This window comes from Schistosoma mansoni, chromosome 2 (assembly GCF_000237925.1).
Source record: "Schistosoma mansoni strain Puerto Rico chromosome 2, complete genome".
In the NCBI taxonomy this organism is placed as follows: domain Eukaryota; kingdom Metazoa; phylum Platyhelminthes; class Trematoda; order Strigeidida; family Schistosomatidae; genus Schistosoma; species Schistosoma mansoni.
In genome coordinates, this window is record NC_031496.1 from 25970460 (window position 1) to 25989653 (window position 19194).

The 19194-nt window shown below is 32.6% G+C and overlaps 1 protein-coding gene across 1 annotated transcript in view; it reads right to left on the reverse strand.

Moving 5' to 3' along the window:
* Smp_004730 (voltage-dependent calcium channel) overlaps positions 1 to 18821 on the reverse strand; it is a gene marked incomplete at both ends in the record, with an annotated part of 129847 nt that extends 111026 nt beyond the window's left edge. Inside the window, 7 exons of the mRNA XM_018796213.1 lie at positions 2805 to 2920; positions 4094 to 4197; positions 6563 to 6792; positions 10800 to 10946; positions 14223 to 14314; positions 16078 to 16217; positions 18729 to 18821. Of these exons, the coding sequence (XP_018650448.1) occupies positions 2805 to 2920; positions 4094 to 4197; positions 6563 to 6792; positions 10800 to 10946; positions 14223 to 14314; positions 16078 to 16217; positions 18729 to 18821 (922 nt within the window). The remainder of the gene's footprint in view (positions 1 to 2804; positions 2921 to 4093; positions 4198 to 6562; positions 6793 to 10799; positions 10947 to 14222; positions 14315 to 16077; positions 16218 to 18728) is intronic.
* Positions 18822 to 19194: the final 373 nt, after the last annotated feature.

Genomic DNA, 19194 nt, shown 5'->3' on the forward strand with positions numbered 1-19194 from the left:
TTTAGAGGTAATAAAGGATTCATGGAATTACAAAACAAATAGGATGGGTTACGTAATTTCCATGAATCCTTTATTACTTCTAAAATTATCACACAATTTGTCTTATCTGTCTCTGAACTCCACTCAACTATTACACCACACCCATCCTTTATGATTGATAACCTTTTGTCATTTCAATCCTTTACATTCACTTATGTCAATTGTTCCACATTATTTATTATCTCAATGCTAAAATTCTAATGCATATTTGGTTGTAACCAGCTAACAAGAAACCACGACATATAATGAATCCATATTATTCTGCATCGATATTTGTTCTGTCTTTATTTAAGTTCATAAAAGGGAACTAATTGCATGATATAATAAAGTTAATTAAGATTTACTCATGAGATTAACTTGTTGACATGACTTCAAATTTTAATTCATTTCATAATACAATAAAACTGAAGAGTAAAATAAGTTTTTTTTCTTTTTTTTTCCTTCAATATTCAAGATGAAAGTAAGTATTTGAAAGATATGAATTTTATAGGTCACTTATATGTTAATTAAATGAAATCTTGACAATGAAGCTTAGTCATAACTCTTTGAATCAAATTTAGTTAGCTAAAATCTTAGCAATAAAACTTTAATGAGGGCATTTTTAACTTTAACCTTAAGTTAAATAAGACTAGTTCTCTTGAGGAAAATTAGTTCCTTCAAGATTTTTTTTTTTAAAAGGTTAACCAACTTGAATAAATGTTCAAGAATTGTATTTGCTAATTGCTGATTCATTGTCTAAATGACTACTTGTAAACTGAACCTGTGAAATTTTTTCGTACACACTCTTTAAACAGAAATTGAAGAAAACAAATTTCGAAGATTCGTAAGGATGTATTACATAATGGAGACGGAGATAGGAGAAGTACTCTACCACCTAATTGAAATAATTCGAATAAGATAAGCTTGATTATATACACCACATATTTTGCAAAATGAAGATTTTACGACATTAGTTTGTGTATATATTAAATATAGGAGCACAACAATATTCATAATAAAATCGGGAAACTCTTCCCTAAACTTATCAAGACCAATGTTTTACATAATATATATTGTGTTATATCCCGTGGAGATTTATGAATGGTAACTTTGAGAACTATTTATGGACCAATATGATATGTATATTTTCTATTGTATTATTGTTAAGTAACTAAACTACTCATATTCGTGTTCCTCTTATTACAAGCTTTATTTTGACCTATAGACTATTATTATACGACTTACCATTCTTGAGTTATCCCTAATCCATTAATTACTGTTCCTCCTATTCACAGCTACATTTGGCCAAATCTTGTACGAATGTTATTTTCTATTATATGGTACGATGTGGTCAGTTTATTTGGTATATAAACCCAGTATGTTTGAGAATAATGATTCATATTGCAGAGGCTGTAATTGGTGTTCCGGACTTAACTTACTAGGCTAGGCAGAAATCAGGACTGATAAGTACTCAAAACTGCTCATACGGCTTTTGTGTATCATTACTCAGATCGATAAATCACTCCTCTCTAATTGGCGGTCTTATCACATCATATACATATAAACAGGGCACGTACTAACGCACATCAATCGATATAACGAAATTAATGTTTTCTTGAAATTGTAAACAAAAAAAAAGAATCAGCTTGAATAATATGCCTGATAAATTAAACAAGCCTTTCGATAACTTTTATGCAAACTTAATCTTTACAACATAAGAATTACTGTTACATTACATAACTTAAACATGAGAATAGTTATCGAAATGATTAAATGTTTCTATTAATTAAGTAGTCTATTTGTTTCAAATGACTAATGATGAATAGTATTTCAATTACTCTTTCGAATGAAGAGTTGGTTATTTAATCAGAAAATCCTACAAATTATCAGGAAAAGTATATCTCCATCTTAGCAGATTATTTTATAAGGAGACAAAGAGAATAGCTTGATGGTTTATAGAAAAAACCCAATCACAAGTTACCAAAATGTTTATGTCTCATTTTTTATACTTAATTCAATGCTAAATAATTGGAAAACATACACAATGTATTTGATCTTAAATAGTTGAATTCATGAGTCAATTGAAGCTAGACCATAATAAAAATCTGGAAGCACTGGACACCCGTTTCGTCCTAGCGTGGGACTCCTCAGAAGTGCACACCCACGATCCCGCCCTCAGGACTCAAACCCAGGATCTCCTTGTATGAGTTACGTTAATGAACAGGACTTTTATTCAAAGTAAGCACCGATGATGTTATTTGTAATGACATTGGAAGTTCAGTGAATAAAACACTATGAAGAACAGGAAACTTATTGATGTCGATATTGATGGAGTTTTGTTCTCTGAGCTGGATGCTTTAGTCGTGGAGCTTTCATCGTCCTTCTGAACGACATCATCAGCACAAACTTCGGGTAGAAGTGAAGTGTTTGAATTTCTCCACATGTGATTCACAGCTTGTCCTGTGCACCTCGATGTTGATTGGTTCTTATTGACCTTAAATCTGTCATTGTTTATTTCTTTATTGATGTCGATAAATAAGGAATTAATACATTCAATTACTATCTTAATTGACTCCTAGTTAAAATTTATAGCTCAGTGTTTAAAAAACGAGTTTAGTTTCCATTCACAATTGAGAAACAATAAATTTTGTGAACGGTTACCAGCTATAAAACTTTGATAGGTAATTTTATTATTTTCGAATATTATCTCATATTATCAACAAAAATTATGGAATACCATGCGGTAAAAACAATACAAAAAGATTGACAAATTAACATTTACTTACCAGCTTTTTGAATCCAATCCATATACCCGCTGAATTCTTTCTCAGTTTGTTGTTGTCGACGTAATTTTAAAAATGCACGACGTTTTTCTACACGTTCTCTTTCTTTGGCAAATTCACTGTAAAAATTTTATAAATTTTCAAACACATAAAACGGAACGTTAGTATAATACATTTTAGTGTAATACCTTTTAATTAAGTATATTTGGACTTTAAACTGATGAAATAATGCTGCCGTATGTAAATTAACTTCAAAATAACAAACACCTCAACTACTTAGACCGAAACAAGACTTTTAAACAAAGAATTGAGTTTGAATCGTTAGTCAGAGTTCAGCACATTTTAACTTTACAATTAGTTAAATCTCAAAATTGTAAGCTAAGTAACTTGTTGTGTTTTTCGTTAAACAGTAACTGAATATCAAGAACCAATGAATAGGTGTTTTGTTTTAGTATGAGACTCCTCAGTAGTGCTCATATACAATACAATCAGGAGTCGGATCCAGAACCCTTAGGTTTCGCTGCTAGTGTTTAATCTTTATACATATGACTTTGGAATCTAGTGGTCATATTTCTAACTTCAGTTAATTAAAGTAAGCAACAATCCCAAGAACAGTGGAACGCTAAGAATAAAATAAGATGAAATAAACGAATTAAAGCAAACAATAAGAAATTATATACACATTTTTATGTAAATAAATATCAGATTAGGGGGTTTTCTGAGGAGATTTTCAGTAATTTTTACATATACTTGAAATCATGAGTCAATTGAAGCTAGACCACTGTAGAAAACCTGGAAGAACTGGACGGCCGTTCCGTCCTGTTGTGAGACTCCTCATCAGTGAGCATCCACGATCCCGCCTCGCAAGATTCGAACCCAGGACCTATCAATCTCGCGCCAGAGCACTTGGCCGATAGACCACTGAGCCGGCATCCAACGGTGTTAATGTCTAACTTCAACCTATCCACGATGTTGAGCAATCCACGATAGGACGAAACGGCTGTCCAGTGCTTCCAGGTTTTCTATGGTGGTCTAGTTTCAATTGACCCATGATTTTAAGTATATATAATAATATATCTGATTAGTTTAGACTATAAGTTGTAGATATGCAGCTAGATAGTAAGATGAAAATTTTATCCCATCGGATTTCGTTCCATGAGACACTAAAGAGATAATCATTTAAAGACGTAATTTCCATTACTGTTACTACCACTTCCATTAAATATATAATCTTAAGTTTATTATTAGTTAAAATAAAGAATTCGAACTGAGTTAAAATAATTCAAACTTACCCACTTAGAACACCAAGTACTAGATTTAACATAAAAAATGATCCAAGTATTATAAGTGGAACAAAATACAGATAATTGAAACGATCACCAAATGCATCATTTGTCTACAGAGAAAAAAGTAGACAATAAAATAAATGGAAAAAACAAAAGAAGAAAAAAAGAGTAAATCACTATGCGTCTAAGTTCTTCTCGTATTGATCATTTTTAAAATATAAATTTTCCCCCCATCTATTTCTATGTGTATAATTGTAGTCAATGAGATTTACCAGATGAATGATTGACAGGTTTGAAAAAAAACACTGACGAAAGAAATTTTGTTTAAAACAGTTTTTGTTTGTATTTACTTGAAGAGTAATTGTAGATTTATCTAATAATTGAGCATTTCATAAGTAGACATTGTATTATGAAGAAACTAGTGTTAATGACTTCGTGTAAAATTCATAACAGTTTCAATAAGTTCGTGACATGACCATAGATCCTTGAACATATCCTCTTAGCATTCTAAAAGATGACAGACCACTGTATTGTACCTTCATCGTCAAATTCAAATGGTGAAACCAGAACCATATAACCTGACTGCAAACGAAACGCTCTTTATCTGCTTAGTTTGAATCCAATGTACATTTTTATTAATTCGACCAGGTTAAAATCGTTAACTAATATACCAATAACTTAGGATGAGGATTTTTCTACAATAAAGAATGACTGAGGTTGACTCAAATTTATCAATTCAAACATTTTGTGTCCTCCTGAAGATCTGAAGGAGTTGGGTTTGATCTTTTGTAATGTTAGGACTGCTTACTGTTGATATATCTTACAATAAAACGAACGGATATCCAGAGTTCCCTGATTTAGACTGTTTTAGATCAATATCTCATGTAACTGAACTTTGTATATGATCAATCTGATAGTCAAGAATACAGTGTGAATTTCAACGTAGCTACAGACTGATTTCAGCAGATTACAACAAAGTTATCCCGTATTATGGGTAAAATTTGTCGCTTTATATACTTCATACACTTGGGTATTTATTCGATGGTTCAACCAAAGGAATTATGATTACTGTCAGCTGGTGAAATAAAATGGTTAGCCAATAAGTGTTCATTTAACTACAAAACAACATGATGGCTCTCTAGCTGATGTTAGTTTAGTTTGATAACTACTGTTAAACAGTACAAACTTTTAAAAACCCAAGTAAGTGGGAATGTAAATTTAGATTGTAAAATGAACAAAAATATTCAGAGGTAGTTATGGAAATATTTGAATAAATGAAATGATAAAATAAATCGTTTGGTAAGAATAGTATCTTAAGAGTGAAATCAATTCATTTGGGTAGAGATCAAGGAACTATATTCACCCTTAAGGTAGGACGGAATAAGCAGACACCAGAGTATATTGAATAATACTCAGAATTGCAACACAACAGAAAAGTGACCGAAAATTGCTTAAAACGTACTAGTCTACCGTTAATTGACTTACAGTTGCTCGTGGTTAACCTATAACCCTAAAAGTCTGAACTAGTACGTTACCTTGTTCCTGCAATCATCAATGAAGGGTTATGGATATACCCTGATAGATAGGTATTACAGTTACATTATGAAAAAGTTATCTTTAGGTAATTATTGAAAGTGATTGTAAGTGAATTAAGATTTATGTACTTGAAAGCAAGCATAAACAAAAATTTCTACTACCAACAATCTCGATAAATTCTATCTGCATGTCAAACCATACTCACTTTCATCAAATATATCCATTCATTCGACCATGAATAATATGAAATACATAGGTAAAAGTCTCGTGAATGCTTGGCAAATAAAATGACAGTAATTTGCCATTTTGTAAAAAGTGTATTGTACTGAGTTATATGTCAAGTGGACCAATTAATTCAAGCTAAATAGAATAAATTCCACTTTTTCTTACTTAAAGACTATCAGCCGATACAATCAGAAGGTATATATATATATATATATCATTCAGTCCGATAGAATGCTCTTCGTCACTCTACCCAAGGTAGTTAGTCTCGTTGTTTGCTCACTTGATTCTAGCCTAGAGGTTGAACCACTTAGCCTATCTTTCATGGCCTTAGTCTAGATTGTGAGAGGTTATAATAGTAGATAGATCAAGGACGTAACACTGAAGGTGCTTGAAATGAAATTCCCAGTGAAAATTACATTCTTGTATTCAACACTCACTGAATAAATGAATAAATACTCGAAAATTTTAGATACTGGATTTTTATCAGACAATGAAATACAAATGCATAACCTTGCATCAAAATGAAAGCATATAACAAGTTATAACAAAACTCGTATCTAAAAAACCTGTTAGATCACTGGATCCACTTGTACTTATAAAGATGGAATTGTTCAGAAGAAAGTAAACGATAGTTCCTTTTGTTTTAATCCATTATAATTAATATTACACAAAAATTAACTGATCATTACTTACTGAATACATTATTTCCGTCCAACCTTCCATAGTGATACATTGAAATACAGTAAGCATAGCATAACCAATATTATCAAAACTAGTTATGCCATAATTTGGTCCTTCCCAATAACCTTTACATACATAATTTGGTGGGCATACAAATGCTCCATGTGGTAAAGAACCTGTACTAGTTGCTGAACCATTTGAAAGACTGCATGGTGCTAATGTTGGTCGATTCGGTAAAGAAATTGGTAAATAGTCTGGATTATCTAAAATATTACAATGATATAGTTTATATAAGTGAGAATAAATTTACGTTTCTCTGAGGTATTAATCATAAAAAAATTCATATACTTCGTTGATAATTAATCTTATTAAATTATATAAAGGTATTGAAATAAAGTAACTTTTTATTATTATGATGAATAAGTAGTATATTCCAACTGTGTCGGGAGTACAGGAGAAATTAGTCACCAGATTATTGTCATCCAATATAATGAATCAATCAAACTAAAAACATAGACTGCTAGATTTCAATGAGATAGTTTAAAATTATTATTTTTAGACAGGAATTGAATGTCTCAAATTAATTATAGTATTTGAACTTCAGTTTGCAAAACAGAATAGTCCTAAAATGGAACTCGAACCCAATCCTAGAGTTAACATCAACTCTGAGATGCAGGTACATCCAGCTGAAAAGTGCCGAATAGGACGAAACGCGCGTCCTGAATTCCACTGCTAGCCACTATCCATCTTTGCTTATAATGCTTGTGAATTAAGGCCTTATCGAAGCAATACGCACAGTATGCACATATGCCAATAAGAGGCTGATCAATTGCAGTTCTAAACATCAATGGGAAGATTCAAGCAAACAATGTCAAGTGAATTATTGACTGCTTCTTAGTTTCTAGTAATTAGCCAGATGATATTCATCCGTGATGGAAATAAACTTTCAAATGAATAATCTTTAGCAAATCTCTAACATAAAATTTTCTCTTAAGTTCTTTAAAACTATTACCGCATTTGAATGAATATTTATATGCCTATAAATTACTTAGAACTCTTTCAATAAAAGAAAGAAAGTATATGTCAAATGAGAGCAAATAGAAATGATCTAATGGTTTGAAACATGCACCTAATGAATGTCAGTCTATATAAAACTAGAGTTAATCAAGCACTACCAATCATATGTACACATGTATCACTATTTCATGTTTACTACAAATATTATATATTCCATTATAATGTACCATCAAGTATTATCCTGGATAGAGTTAAAAAAAAGATTCACAACAATCAACCATTTTCTACTGAGACATATTATCATTCTCATAATAGCGTCCTACTAGAAATGTCTCTTAAATTATCTACATAGTCAAATGATGGTGTAAAAATGGATTACAAGTCAAAAATAGTCATATACTTCAGAAGCTTTAACCTTTAAGGGTTTCATGAGTGAGTTATACATCCAAAATGAGACCTTTTAATCTCTCATCTCACCATGGAGCTGATGTTTCTTTGAATTTCACATACTCGGTAAGTAATTGGTAATAATCTCTTTAACATTTTCATGCATATTAATCATGTTTTACAATCACGCCCATGTTTTTCTCATCTTCTTCATACATTTAAAGTAAAGAGTAATCTCCAACATTTCTGTTTACATTATAAATTATTCTGCGATAATTTTTAAAATAAGCCTACTCAGACAATGATTGGGCAAGAATCAACAACAACCAATCAAAATCAAGGTTGACAAAATAAGTTGTTAGTCGTACACATGGAAATTTGAATAGATCATTTTATATCTAAAGTTTATGCTGATGATATTATTCTAGCAAAACAATGAAAGCTTCACAGTTAAACCACTAGGTTCAGAGAACTTAACTTCAACAGGAAAAATCATGTAGGCTATTTACATAATGACAGATCTTCATATAGGATATAAGAGATTTTCCATTTTGTATCCTGTAGTCTTTAGCATTGATCAGATCATTCGATCTAACTTTCCGACACATATTTTTGTTATGAGTTTAGTGACATGATATTTTAGTGTACCGTGTCTGATGATCTAGTTCTTAAACACTGATCAAATTTTACTTACAATTAGAGTAAACGAGTTTCAAGTTATGTGGAAGTTAAATGGATTACTTGAATCGTCAGTGTGTATTATTTATCATTGCAAAGTAGTTATTCTACGACTTGGTTATTTTTAAAATCTCAACGCGCTGTTCTCGTTTCACTATTCTGAAGAAATTAAAATAAACCTTTACGTAAATCTCTTTTTTTGTCAAGACCTGTTGAAACTCATTAAAAAGTAAAAAAATGAAGACATTTCAGTGAAGTAAAAACAAAATTTACAGTTCATATGATCACTGCCAGTAAAAAAGTATGTCCATAGTTGAAATCACGAGTCTGAGCTAGGCCACTTTTGAAAACCTGAAATCACTGGACGGTCGTTTCGTCTCGTGATTTCAACTGTGAAAATACTATAATCTCAACAAACCCCTATACTGATATGAAAAGATGTCTCAGTAATATGGAAAAAAACGCTTTTTCAACACCCCGAAAATTTGTCCTTAAATGACCCATGGTAATAATAGTTGAAAATTATGTTTCATTCTTAACGCAGAGTATAGATTACATTAGCATGAAATGAGTAACTATTATTATTATTATTATTTAAAGTCATACATTATAGACAAAAATATAATGGGTTATACCATATGCATAGACATTCCTTCTATCCTAATACAATTGTTCAACATACTCTTATTACATCTGATTATAATTTGCTTCTACGAACTGTAAATGTTCACTGACACAAAAAAAAGTTAAAACTGTATATTTCAAGGTTAACTATCAACTTCCATTTCAAGTTATGAATGTTATTTATTTATTTAAACACATAAATGTTGGTACAAAGGGGCACCAGATATATATGCTTCACACAAATCTCGTTTGATTTGTGTGAGGGCTGAGATACCGCACAGGTGACCAAACTGAAGCAGGTGGTTTTCTTAGGGGACCAAACCTGGAGCCTTTGACCTAAAGATCTGATCCACAGGGCAATGGAGCATCATAAGGAGATGCAGTCCCATTGTTGCCGGTGACCAACAATTGATTCATACGCATTTTGTTCCTTCAGGATACTGGAGCCCATGTGCACCATGGGTTCGGAATCAGAGTTTTCCAACTTCTCTAGGTGGATTTTACGTGTCCACCAACCCGGTTAAAGCGCCGGACATTCGCTTTTCATCCCCTCAATTCCGTAAAGAACACCCTCACCACGAGAAGGCAATGAGTAGGACTTCCCTGGCAGGTACTTTTTCGTTAATTCATAATATGCTGTAGATTTTAGAATTTGAATATAATATTCTATTATATTAAATTTACTGTTAATATTTTTGTACGGCAACGATGATGAATTATAGACAAGCTATACAATTGTAAAAGGTTGTTTTTTGATGAAATTAACATAAAAGAAGTAAAAATATAGAATAATGTATATCTTTCTCAATTTAATTTAATTATTAAATATAATCAATCTATCCCAAAAGATCATTTGTTATTATTATTATCTTGTGAGATTAATAAACATTCATTTTTGTATTGGTTGTTTGGACCTTCCTAATGATGTTTAAGACTGCAAATGATCAGTCTCTTATTGGCATATATGCATCCAGTGTGGGTTGCCTCCATATTGCCTTAAGTTACAAGCATTATAAGCAGAGACGGATAGTGGCTAGTAATGGAACCTAGGACTTAAAAAATATCGAGGCAATCTACATACCACACACATAAGTCAATAAGTGACTGATGAATTTCAGTCCTAAACATCATTTGAAAGATTCAAACAACCAATACAAAAATAAATCAAACTTCTTCCTATTGCACGATCTAGTTGTTATCTGGATTCAGTATCTAAGTGGTGACATTTGAAACAAATGGTACTGTGTTCGAGTCCCAGAGGGAGCATCAACTGTGAGATACAAGTACATACATCTGACGAGTCCTAAATAGGACGAAACGCTCGTTCTGGATTCCACTGCTAGCCACTATTCACCTCTACTTATAATGCTAATAAACGTTGCTTTTTACTAGAACTAAACGTTTTGTTACACTGGTTATTTCATTTGATTACAAGCATCCAAAACAATCTCATATAATATATTTTTTAGCGAATATTATGGTGTTAATAATAATGATCGTTAACAATATAATGATGATTTATTCCAAAAACAAAAGTGAAAAAATGCATCATTATTACACTTACATAAATCAAAGCATGTCATATGAAATCCACCTGAATAGAATTCCAAACCAATTATTGCAAATATAATTATAGCAAATAATACTAATAAACTAATTTGAAGTAATGGAGCCATAGCTCTAATAATTGATTTGAGTACAATTTGTAAACCTGAGAATAATAGATAGGTAGGTAGATAAATCATTAGTAGTATTATAAATGAAATAAGTAAAAGTAGGCGTAAACTGTGTATTATCTATTGAATGTCTTAATGAATAAATATGATCATAGGCACATTGATGACAGAAGGTACTTAACTTTAAGAAAAAAATATTTTGGATTAGCCTAAACACTCATCAAATAAAATGATCAGAAAATCTTAGATTTAGGTTTCATATTAGTCGGTACTTGTTAGTGAGGCATAACATCTATTTGAGTGATAGGATTAGTTCATCACTAAAGAACTAAACAAGCATTACATGATTCATAGCTCCTTAAGTATTGATCGAATTCCATTGATTAAGTTGAAATATGGCCACTAATCTGAATGACTTGACTACCTGTGTACTATATACTGAGGTTGGCTGGTTTAAGATAGTTAGATGGAAGTCCTACACTTATTTGTGGCTACTCCCGACCGCTGCTGCTACCTTGACGTGGTGGTCGGGCTTGCCTATCGTGATGATCCAATCGAGCTATGCTGGCTGGAACAATCGTTCCTCGAGGTCCTACCATGCCAGACAGGTCGGTTGAAGAGCGGTGAGACTAAAAGCAGCAATCCCAAGGTCCGAAGGCGAAGTCGTACTGCTGACTGTTCAGAGGTGTGAAAGCAGTAAGGTGTTTCCTTCAGACAACCAGAATGACAGTGATGCTGCCTTCCCACAAGGAGGGGTGGGGTTAGAAAAGGTCGACCCTAAAAATGCACACCTCGCCTTATCCCACGGATTTCCGTCTCCGGCAGTAAGGACTTTTGAAGAACGGAGCTAACACGTCAAAAATCCCCAACACAAAAAGGCCGTGCGTGACCGGCCTCAAGCAGTTGTCCCTTGGGCACTGCGGTCACGCTCCCAGGTCGTTAAGACCAACACTAATCCAACTTCTTTTTCAGGTCCCTCAAGAAATACCCTTCCACGGTGTGGGCAGCCGGGAAGTGATACTAGCCCTCATACCCATAACTGCACACGAGACCAAGTTGGTCACTTTCAAATCCTTCCTACACCTAATAACACTCTTATCTCCACGACTAACCCTTCCCACGTCCTTTTATCACCTCGCACCGCTAGGGCAAACGATTCGAGTACACAGAACGTTATTCCTGGTCTCCTGAAACCATTGATAGATCTATTGTGAATAATACGATGCTAGAGGAGTTAGTCATCGCCCGAATATGTCAGCAGTAATCTTCTAGACTTTCAAGCAGTTCAACTCCGGATCGAGTCCATCAGGGGGTATCATTTCTCTCAAGAGTACAGGTTCACCTTCCTGACGAATGTTTACTAACACAAAGCCTAGGTCCTGTTTTTCCTGTTGACTATCTTCATCATCCTAAAATTGAAACTATTATTTTTTGTTACATCAGTCTAATTTACACAGATCATTCTTTCGCAAACAAACAGTGATGATGTTAACTGTTTGTGGTAATTAACATTTCTCTGTAGATATTTGCATCATTCAGTTTTAGCTTCATAATGAACTGACATCAACTTTATCATTTTGAAAAGAGCAAGAACAAAGATTCTAACAGAATAGCATGGATTCATTTCATTTCGTTGGTTCTCGTCAGTTACTTACAACCTGTGATATTTAAAATCATAATTACAAAATGGATTTAAGTTGCTTACATGAAAGTGTTTAGTTGGAAGTTATGTTGAAGACATATTAGTATAGCAAGAGTGTAAGTAGATTGAATAGACTGAATATTGTACATATATACCTTCCAAAGCAACTACATTAGCCGAACAGAAAAAAGAGAGTATCTTGGACTTTTTGAGTATGTTCCAAAAAGCCTTAGAACATGAGAAAGAACGACTCTAAACAGTACAATTACCAAACATGTTATAACGTGTGAGTGCCCAATTTAATATATGAACGCCAATTTAGAGAGGAGTGAATTTTATTGATCGGACGCAAATGATACTTGAAATCGTACGAGCAGTCTTGAGTGCGTATCGGCCCTTCCTATCTGCCTAGCCCCGTCAGTTGAGTCCAGAACACAAATAACAGCCTCGGCAATATGAATCATTATTTACAAACACACTGGGTTTTTATACAAACCAAAGTAATCAATAAACTGATTATAACTCAAGAATCGTATGATAATAAGTCAAAGGTCAAAATAAGGCTAATGATAAGAGAAATACGAATATGAATAGCTCAGTTACGTAATAATTGTACAATAGGAAATAGGCATATTACATTGATCCATAAATAGACCTAAAAGTTACCATTCGTAATTCACCGGGGGATATAACAAAACATCACTTGGATACAGGACATCAGGCTAATACCTTGCAATCTTTCAAGGTGATTAGTAAACAGTCAAACTCCAGTCTTCTGAAGTTTGCTGAAGCCGTTGCTATCAGGCGTCAAAAACCTGACTTATGTGTTCAAAAGGAGATAGTTATTAATCTTTCCTTTCCTTGGTAACAAATATTCCTTCGCTGCATCTAATCATTTTTCTTCTAATTCTTTCTTGCACTTATTACATCATTGAGTTTTATTTCAACTATCTTCCAAATTAGTAATCTTAATTTTATCAACTGAGCTTCACTCATTTTATTCCTATCAGCGTTTACTCATTATGTAACTACTTGTTTCTGGCCATTTGAACTGTTTTCACAATCAATGTTGTAGAATTTTCTTTTACATAAGGTATATATTTACAATATTCAGTCTATTCAATCTACTTACACTCTTGCTATACTAATATGTCTTCAACATAACTTCCAACTAAACACTTTCATGTAAGCAACTTAAATCCATTTTGTAATTATGATTTTAAATATCACAGGTTGTAAGTAACTGACGAGAACCAACGAAATGAAATGAATCCATGCTATTCTGTTAGAATCTTTGTTTTCGCTTTTTTCAGAAGTACTTCAAATGTATCAAATTTCCATATTTATTCTATTGTTTAACTGATTACTAACTGCCATAATTAAGAATTATATACCTTTAGTTAAGTTGTAATTATTTTCAAGCCAATCCATACAAGTTTATTTACAGTTTTAATTCATTGATATTTTCATTACACAACTGAATTTCATCACTTTACCATTCGATTTTCAATTACTTATATACCTGTAAGTCTTTGCATTCCGAGTTAGTTCATACAATACATCAATGAATATTATACGGTGCCTTGATTTAGCTGAGTATCATTTATAGTGTATACAGTTTTGATACTATATATAAATCAAAACAGCTTTATTGTATAGAATAACTTACTTTCAAAACCAGTTACTAATTTCAGTGGCCGTAACACACGTAATGCACGTACTGCTGGTTGATTTAAATTGGGCAGAATATAAGCTAAAAGACTAAAGAAAATTAATGGAGAGAAACTGTAAATATGTAAAATTATATAATCGAAATTTGACAGTAGTGAGTTCACAATAATGAAATTCTGATTCCTGATTACACCTTTTATACATTTGTATACAGAGTTAAACCAAAAATCTATTTGATCAACTCCTTGAAAGCTTTTCTTGGTAAACTTAAGATAAAAACAAGTACCTCGAAAGCTAACAGTATACTTTTCACTGATTCATTAATCTTAATTTTACGAGCTGAATATAAAAAATGTTTACGCATGTTGACTAACATATCAAAGGTTCAGAAGACGATTTTGAGATCATTTAACGAACATATATTATTAATCTATGAAATCAGTGATTATTAAATTGAGCCATTTTGGCAAGGGAAGACTTTTAGGTTAAGATGAATCAGATAATCATAATATAACGCTGAAGATGTTGAGTAATACATCCGGAAGTCAGTAACAGTGAAGTACCAACAGTTGTCCTTCATTTTTCTCTGGATCTTAAGTTTTTACATAAATTTAAAGTTTTTTCCTTTCACTGGATTCAATTTTTCCGGAACAATATTCATTAACATTATTAATAAAAGTTTAGACTATCCTGTAGATGCTACTTTGGACTAAATTTACATCATCTTTTGCTGGCGTATGTGAATGTATACAAAGTGCGTTTTTTAAACAGATGAAATTTTAAGTTACGTCCTGTCAGATATCAATCTAGGTGAGATTGATTTTTTAATTTTTGCTGACTGATTTTATTTTGGTAATCCAATAACCTGACTAAAAGATGTATGAATGTAGATAAATTATCTTAAACAGCTGTTTTTCTTTCCTGTCGAACAAATTTATCTTATCTTCCATTCAAGATGGTGAGTTAGTGTTGAATTCAGCGTAACACTAAAAACCTTTTGTTAATACAATGAGGATTAATCGACCGATTACTTTAGATTAGTTTTAGGATAAAGTTAGTTAATCTGCCATATCGACGATCCAGTTCGATTATTCTTTTTGAAAAATGTATTTTCTCACACAGGTAAAAATTTCAGACTATAAATTATATTTGCTTTTCTTGAAGCATGAGACATTTTTTGATGGGCTACTTTTGTAAATCCACACAGATTATTTAAATGGTTATAGAGTTAGTTCTATTAAATATAAACAACTTTGAAAGTCAGCAATCTACTCATTAAGAGATTAATCAAGCTTTTCAAACAATATTTAACGCTTTTTTCAAAGGATTAATCTAAAGAATTTGAAAAGTGTTTAATATTCATAAATATATTCATTTTTTCATAGTTGAAATCATGAGTCATTTGAATCTAGACCACCATGGAAAACTTGGAACCACTGAGAGGCCGTTTCATCCTATTGCAAGACTCTTCAGCAGTGCATATCCACGATCCCGTCCTGTGGGATTCGAACCCAGGACCTAACGGTCTCGCTCACGAATGCATACCCTTCAGACTACTGAGCCGGCATCCAACGATATTAATGTCTGACTTCAACCAATCCACGAAATTGACTCATGATTTTAACTATAAAACTATTAAAATCTCCACAAAAACAATACCTAAAATGTGCAATAGTAAAATGAATCCATTTCATCCTTCACAGTGTTCATTGTTCTTGCCTTACACAATTTTGGATAAAATTCTTCCCAAGTTTTTTAAGAACTTATAAAATAATACAGTTCTAGAGTTTAACTTAAGAAAACTATTCTTAAAAAGTACAATATACAAAATTGGTAAAATGATAACAACTTACCCTGTGACTACCACAATAAAATCCATTATATTCCATATATTTCTTAAATAAGCTTTACGATGAAAAGCAAAACCCAATGCAACAATTTTTAATAAAGCTTCCACACAGAAAATAATTAAAAAATATGTTTCAGTTTGTTCCTGAAAAAAAAACACAACAAACAGTATAGTATAGTAATGAAATGAATAGATCTTCAATCGTTTCAGACTTCATTTTAATTTACATTGAAAGCGAAGTAAAAGAAAAGTTTAAGTAGGTCAAGTTTTTCTGGACATTCAGTATTTCAACGGTTAATGTTAAGAGTCAATGGAACTTCATATCCTAGTTTAACATCGTCTTATTCTGTAGTCGTTCCATGAAAGAGACTGTTGACAGAAAGCTTTTGTTGAAACACATAATCACACTTTAGCTATTAAAATATATAAAATGGTTTGATAAATAATCAAGAGTATGAATTTTGAAGTGGTGGTTGAAGATTGTCGACAATAAATCTTAAACGTAAGTTTCATGGTACTTGGCCCTCGACAGCGAGGTTCGCCTATAATCTTGTAGGAACTTATGCTGCCTAATAAATTCGATCCCATGTCACCTAGCCTTACAGTCAATCCTACAGAAGGTCAGTCTTACTTCAAATATCTCGGCGGAAGCTTTTTTGACAGCGAGGCTGAAAGACAACAGGGAGTGTTTTTCCTTCAACATTATGGGCATACCCGGCTGTAAAACGTCATACAACACGAAATCAATCTTCAAAGAATATTATGTAGATATCTTTATTTTTTAAAGGTTATTTATGCATGGAGATTCTTCAGAACTCCAAAAATTTAGAAACAAACAAAAGACTGCTTCTTTTCTGAATCCATTCTTACTCTCATCAGAATAATGCCTCATAATCAGTTGATAAATAGCATGAGAAATTAGAAATTGTTATAGCCGACAGGTGGAAAATATTTCTCAGTCGGAAAAAAAGTCTTCCTGAGGTAAAAAGAGGTAAAAAAAGAAAGTCTGAAAAAGCTAATCTAGTGATTTCCCGACAAAAGATAATTTAGAGATTTTGTCTTTAGAAACATTTATGAAAATTATGTTTGTGCCATATACAGTGAGAATAGTCTCAAGAACTAATTTTTAACTCAAAGAAATTTAAATAACATCATTGTTATTAACTAGTAAGATATACGGCATTTAAGTTGCAAACGTGAGTGGCTACCTGGACTCAGTATTAATATGCTGATCCAATACAAACACATTGAGTACCCGTGCCTACACCTCAGCTTAAGGCCAAAGGGTAAGTGATAGTTGGTGGGTAAACGCTATTGGTGATTTGAACCAATTTTCAAACGGGCATGTATATGCATATGGATTAGTTTATATGTATTTCGACTAGGTTTACCAATACAGTTCACTATCAACCTTAGTCTTACCATTGATGTGGCAAGATGCACAAACATATTGAAAGCGCGTGTAACAGAATCGGACAGTCACCCAAAATAACAAGTAATTTAGTGGATATAAAGTCAGCTCTAAAACTAAGGATAATGAATTAATGTACCAGTATAAACATAAACATTAATGTGCAGATCGATAAATAACAATAGTCGGAGGTGATAGTTGCAAGCGGTGAAATCCACGACGCGCGTTTCGCCCTATTTAGGACTCGTCAGATGTATGTATTTGTATCTCACAGTTGATGTTCACTCTAGGACTCGAACACAGTACCGTTTGCACCAAACGTCGCCACGACATCCACTTAGCTACTGAATCCAGATAATAACTAGCTCGTGGAATAGAAAGAAGTTTGATTTATTTTGGTATTGGTTGTTTGAATCTTTCAAATGATGTTTAGGACTGAAATTCATCAGTCACTTATTGACATATGTGTGTGGTGCGTTGATTACCTCGATAGTGTTTTAAGTCCTGGATTCCACTACTAGCCACTATCCATCTTTTCTTATAACGCTTGTGACCGGAGTTTAATCTATATGGATTGAACAGTTTCTAGTTTTCTTGTACCTTATGAAAGTGATGTATTCAAGCAATCTAAGTTGAAATTGGTTACTAACACCTTGGGTGTTATATGTTTGCCTAAACTGAAGGCTAGGAAATACAACGAGAGAGTTTGCAGGTATGTTTATGTTTTAGGTACTGAACCTTTATATCCAAGTCATAAGCCTGAAACCAACCTAGTTTCCTAACCACAAGTTAAACGTTGGACGGTTATTTAGGCTTATGTCATAAATTTTAAATACGTCACACTGATTGCTCTGTGGCTATCGCGCTATGATTTTAGTTTTTTTCTAACGGATAGGATCGATCAGCAATCGAGACCATTCATATAGGATTACTTCCAGTCCCTAAATTCTAGCCCATACCTCCGTTAATCTAGCTGCTGAAACGAGACCATCTATTTTTGTAGATCTCTGATGCTAACCTATTAGGACTCACTGCTCTCTGTGATATACTGTGATAAACTTCATTCCAATAATTATTTGTGTTAATAAATATCATTTGGTTCAACCCACCTCCTAACATCCAGATCACCAATTAATCATCTTTTCTATCTCATAACTGCAAATAAATGATCAATGATATCTAGAACAGTGTATTAATAAACATACAATAATGAATAAAAATAAATAGCCACAAAAGGTACTTACCAGTTTTTCTGACAAGGCTGTTTTATCATTCGATGGTAAATGCATTTCCATAGCTAGAACGATACAATTGGCTAAAATAGTTGACAGGACCATATACTCGAATGGCGTACATTTATAGAATAGATAAAGTTAAGGAATAGCTTGGCAAAATATTTTTAAAAAGTTAATGCAACAGTCTAATCATTATGATAGATATCTTAGTATTTTTATAATAATAAGAATACCTATGTGGTGATTTGTACAGAGAGGAAATATCGGCTAGAAATATGTTTAAAAATCCTAAAATTTCCCTAGTTAGGTATTTCTAGGCAGTGTATACCCATAATGTGGAACGGAATTGAACTAGGATTCTAGGTGCCTAGAAATTGTACAAATCTTTATAAAATCAAATATCAATCATGTATTTCTTGTAAATTTAGGTCCTCAAACAACTCTTACTACAGTAAGATGTTAGGGTGAATAAGTT